This window comes from Cynara cardunculus (assembly GCF_001531365.2).
Source record: "Cynara cardunculus var. scolymus isolate 2C chromosome LG 16, CcrdV1, whole genome shotgun sequence".
In the NCBI taxonomy this organism is placed as follows: Eukaryota; Viridiplantae; Streptophyta; class Magnoliopsida; order Asterales; family Asteraceae; genus Cynara; species Cynara cardunculus.
Window position 1 is genome coordinate 12,979,863 of NC_037543.1, and position 5,687 is coordinate 12,985,549.

The 5,687-nt window shown below is 43.1% G+C and overlaps 1 protein-coding gene across 1 annotated transcript; it reads right to left on the bottom strand.

The window, feature by feature from the left end:
- Positions 1-565: 565 nt before the first annotated feature.
- LOC112529008 lies at positions 566-5,662 on the bottom strand. The gene is made up of 7 exons (XM_025140090.1): positions 5,421-5,662; positions 5,190-5,334; positions 4,915-5,132; positions 4,418-4,676; positions 4,202-4,321; positions 1,682-3,256; positions 566-1,186 (listed from the first exon to the last, which is right to left on the bottom strand). The coding sequence occupies exons 1-7, from the start codon at positions 5,660-5,662 to the stop codon at positions 566-568; spliced, it is 3,180 nt and encodes a 1,059-aa protein (XP_024995858.1).
- Between the last annotated feature and the right edge of the window lie 25 nt (positions 5,663-5,687).

A 5,687-nucleotide genomic window follows, 5' to 3' on the forward strand; every position in this document is an offset into this window, starting at 1 on the left:
TCAAGAGATTAACAATAGTCTACTTTGACCGATATGCTACCACTAATCACTCTAAGTGCTATCAATCAAGCTCAATCATGCTATACACGCATCCAAACTCATTGTCATCAACAATTTAAGCTCATTAAAAGCATGCTAACACATTGTCAAAACGGACAAAGATCCTCATTTAAGCACAAAATTTGCAAAAAGCAAAAAAATTGACCCCTAAAACCATTTATATACCCAATTCATGCAAATAACCCCCACCCCCACACTTAATTCATACATTGTCCTTAAGGTATGCAATAAGTAGAGGACACTCTAAGCAATTAAGGAAAAGGGAACAGAAAACTCCCCTGATTTGATGAGTGACCTCCTAATGTAAGAATCCGTGGAGATGGGTGCGTCTCTTCAAGCATCCAACATCCGGGGTGAAACTGAGAATACAGAAATCTAAGATTGAAATTAAGAATCTAAAAGTAAACTAAATAACTGAAAGCAATAAATAAAAAGAAATGGAAATTCGTGGGTTGCCTCCCACGCAGCGCCTTTCTTTTATGTCTTTGGCTAGACCATACTCAATTCAATTCTCGTAGCTTGGCGTGTCCAAAGCTACCCTCTCTAAATCCCTTCCATCGAAGCCTTCATAGAACGGCTTTAGCCTATGGCCGTTAACTTTGAAAATCTGCCCCGTAGACACACTTTGTATCTCCACTGCACCATGCTCAAAAACAGTTAAAACAACAAAAGGTCCTATCCATCTGGACCTTAACTTACCAGGAAATAACTGTAATCTAGAGTGATAGAGGAGAACTTTCTGACCTTTGGTGAAAGACTTACGTGATATACGAGAGTCATGGAACGTCTTGGTCTTCACCTTATAGATGCGAGCATTTTCGTAGGTATCGTTCTGTATCTCCTCTAACTCTTGAATCTGAAGCTTCCTATGCGATCCCGCTTCATTCAAATCCATATTGCATGTCTTCACCGCCCAATACGCCTTATGCTCTAGTTCCACCAGGAGGTGGCAAGGTTTACCGTACACCAACCGGAAAGGAGACATACCTATAGGCGTCTTGTAGGCCGAACGATAGGCCCACAAAGCGTCAGTAAGCCTTAAGCTCCAATCTTTCCGGTTGGGGTTCATAGTCTTCTCCAAAATRGACTTGATCTCTCTATTTGATACCTCGGCTTGTCCGTTTGACTGTGAATGGTAGGCGGTGGAGATGCGGTGGATAACCCCATACTTTTTGAAAAGTGCGCCGATGACCTTGTTGCAAAAGTGGGTGCCTCGATCGCTGATGATGGCCTTGGGCGTCCCGAACCTGGCAAATATGTGAGATTTGACAAAATCTGCAACTACACGAGAATCATCAGTTCGAGTGGCCTTTGCCTCAACCCATTTTGAGACATAGTCAACGGCCAAAATGATATAGAGATTACCACAAGATGCGGGAAAGGGTCCCATAAAATCCATACCCCAAACATCAAAAATCTCACATACTAGCATAGGAAATTGGGGCATTTGATTTCGGGAACTAATATTTCCCGTCATTTGGCATCTCATGCAACTCTTGCAAAAGCGATAACAATCTCGCATAAGGGTYGGCCAATACAACCCACACTCAAGTACCTTCCGGTATGTTCGCTTATGGCCGAAGTGGCCCCCACAAGCATGGGAGTGACAAAACTGTAAAACAGACTGAAACTCCCCTTGGGGCACACATCGCCGGATAACTTGGTCCGGACAATGTTTCCAAAGGTACGGCTCGTCCCATATGTAGAAACGAGCCTCTATCCTAATCTTTTCTCTATCGGGTCTAGATAACTCACCCGGAAAGCTCTTTGAAACTAAATAATTAACAATATCTGCATACCAGGGGGTTTCGCCCGAAACGGAGAAAAGGTGCTCATCTGGAAACTCATCAATGAGTGGGCTTGGCTCTCCATCCAACACTAGCCGGCTAAGGTGGTCAGCAACAATATTTTCAGCTCCGCTCTTATCTCTAATCTCCAAATCAAACTCTTGGAGCAAGAGAATCCACCGTATCAAYCTCGGCTTTGCGTCTTTCTTCTTGAGCAAGTACTTCAATGCGGCATGATCTGAAAAGACAATCACTTTAGTGCCAAGCAGATAAGATCTAAACTTTTCTAAAGCAAAAACAACTGCTAGCAACTCTTTCTCGATGGTCGAGTAGTTGCATTGTGCACTATCAAGTGATCGTGATRCATAATAGATAACATAAGAGCTCTTACCGTCTTTCTGTCCCAATACCGCTCCGACGGCGTGATTGCTAGCATCACACATAATCTCAAATGGCAATTGCCAGTTTGGAGGTCGGATGATAGGGGCAGAAGTAAGCATATCTTTCAATAAGTCAAATGAACTCTTACATACCTCATTGAAGACAAAGTCTACCTCTTTTTGTAGTAGTTCACAAAGGGGTCGAGTGATCTTGGAGAAGTCTTTAATAAAACGCCGGTAGAAACCTGCATGACCAAGAAAAGAACGGACCTCTCTAACACTCGAGGGGTAAGGTAAGGATTTTATGACGTCGATTTTTGCCTTGTCAACCTCTATACCCCTTTCCGAGATAACATGACCAAGTACAATACCTTGGTTGACCATGAAGTGACATTTTTCATAATTTAAAACCAAATTAGTTTCAATGCACCTCTTTAAAATTTTGGTCAAGTTATCTAAGCATGAACTAAACGAATCACCATAAACTATGAAATCGTCCATAAAAACCTCAATAATATTTTCTACATATTCTGAAAATATACTCACCATACACCGTTGGAATGTCGCCGGTGCATTACAAAGACCGAAAGGCATCCTCCGGTAGGCGAATGTACCGAAGGGGCAGGTAAATGTGGTCTTCTCTTGGTCCTCTCTTGCAACCGGTATCTGATGAAAACCTGAATAACCATCCAAAAAACAATAGTGAGTACGACCGGCTAACCTTTCTAACATTTGGTCTATGAATGGAAGGGGAAAATGGTCTTTCCTAGTTGATGAATTAAGCTTACGATAATCAATACATACTCTCCACCCGTTTTGAACACGGGTGGGCACTAACTTACCTTCGGCATTCTCTACCACAGTAATGTCAGTTTTCTTAGGAACTACCTGGACCGGGCTTACGCACTTGCTGTCAGAGATTGGGTAGATCATATTGGCGTCCAAAAGCTTGAGTATCTCCTTCTTAACAACTTCCATCATCGGTGGGTTCAACCTCCTTTGCGCCTCTCTGAATGGCTTGTACTCTTCCTGTAGTAGAATCTTGTGCTGGCAAAGTGAGGGACTAAGGCCCTTGATGTCGGCGATGGTCCATCCAATCACCCTCTTGTGCTCCTTCAAAACATCCACAAGCTCTCTTTCTTCCTTTGGTGATAGTGTGGCGGATATGATCACCGGAAGGGTCTCTTTATCTCCCAAGTAGGCGTACTTCAGATGATGTGGAAGCGTCTTCAATTCTAGCTCGGGTGCCTGWTCAACAKAAGGMAAAAGTCTAGTGTGAGATATAGGCAAATCTAYTTTAGAAACTTCATACCTTGGCTTTTGTGCTCGCCCTTTCTCCATCCACGATACCAATTCTGCATAATCATCATCAAGCTTGTACTCTTGGGCAAGCTTCTTCAAACTTCCATTTGTTAAGTCCCTATCTAGAATCACTTCTAACRCATCCTCATTAGATAGATCAAACATAGTAACAGATAAAGACTCGATAATATCAACAAAGCATATAGACGAAACATCACTCGGATATCGCATGGCATCATATATATTAAATTTAATCATCTCGCCATCGAATTCCATGGTCAAACTACCACTATGGACATCTATCTTCGTCTTAGAGGTTTTTAAAAATGGTCTACCTAGCAAAAGCATACCGGCCTTGGAGGCATTTTTCTCCTCCATATCTATTACATAAAAATCTACCGGAAAGACCAATTCATCTACTTGAACTAGCACATCCTCTAATACCCCTTTAGGGTAGACAATAGACCTATCCGCTAATTGGATTACCACACCGGTTGGCTTTAGGGGCCCTACATCCAAAGATGAGTAAATGGCATACAGCATAACATTAATTGATGCCCCCAAGTCCAACATGGCTTGATTTACCGAGACATTGCCTACCTTACATGGTATGGTAAACATGCCCGGGTCTTTACATTTTGGTGGTAACTGTTTTTGCAAAACAGCGGACACATTTTGACTCATGCTTATCTTTTCATTACCCTTTAGTTTCTTTTTATTAGTACAAAGTTCTTTCAAAAACTTAGCATATCTAGGTACTTGATTAATTGCATCTAATAAAGGGATGTTTACCTGAACTCTCCGAAATGTGTCAAGGATCTCCTTCTCTTCACTCTCCCACTTTGTCTTCTCGAATCAGCTCGGGAATGGCGGTGCTTGAACTATCACTTCGGGTGTCTTCTTCTTTAACTCCTCTTCTTTGACATCCTTTGCACCCGAAGTGGATGTCTTGACCTCTAACTCTTCTTCTTCCTCATGAACCTTTTCCTTCTTCTTATTTCCAACCTCTTGAAGCTCCTTTCCGCTTCTCAAAGTGACAGCACTCACATTTGCCTTCGGATTCGTCTCCGTTTGAGATGGCAACTTACCCTTGTTTACAAAATTGGCCAACAGTGGCCTGAAGGTCCTGAATGCTCGCTTGAGTTTCCTGTTGAAATTTCACCATGTTAGTAGCCATAGACTTAACTAAATCCTCTAAAGACGTACCTGAGCCACTAGGAACTTGAGGTGACACTTGATGTTGATGTTGGGCATTCGGCTGAAATGGTGCCTTCGGTTGATGTTGCTGAAATCTGGGCGGTGCTTGGAATTGTTGAGATTGAAACTATTGTGGTTGATAGAATAAGCCTCTTTGCTGAGATTGTTGACCTTGTCCTTGTCCTTACCTCGGGGCATAGCTTAGATTTGGATGTTTCCTCCAACCGGGGTTGTATGTGCTCGAGAAATGGTCGGGAGCCCGGTTGTTTGAGTTCTGAAAGTTGCCACCCCCAATGGCGTTCACTTGCTCTTCTTCTTCATGTAAAGTCGGGCATGCATCGGTAGGTTGTGCCACTGATGAGCAAAATCTGCATGCCTTGACTTGAGGCATATTACCCATGGCAAGCTGTTTCACAAGATTAGTCAAATCAGTTATTTTAGTCTCTAAAGATTTAACATGTACCTCACTAGCGCCTCGGCCAATGTCACTCCGAACTCCAAATTGCTTGGAGTTTTCCGCCATGGTGTCTATCAAAGTCCTCGCTTGAGTTGGCGTCTTGTTCCTCCACTTGCAGCATCCATCATCTTTCTTTCCATTGGTAGCAAACCTTCATAAGAATATTGAATTAGTAATTCATCAGAAATACCATGTTGAGGACAACTTACACAAAGGCGCTTGAAGTGCTCCCAATACTCGTATAAAGATTCCATGTCCTTCTGCTTGATCCCACAGATCTCTCTTCTAAGCCCGACGGCTTTGGATGCGGGAAAATACTTGTCGAGGAATGCTCTCGCCATTTGTGCCCAAGTAGTGATGGATCCCGGCGGTAAGTAGAAAAGCCACTCCCTAGCTGCGTCAACTAGGGAGAATGGGAATGCCTTCAGCTTGAGATTCTCCACCGCCGTGCCTTGTGGCTTCATCCCCAAGCATACCATGTGGAACTCGGTCATATGCTTGTAC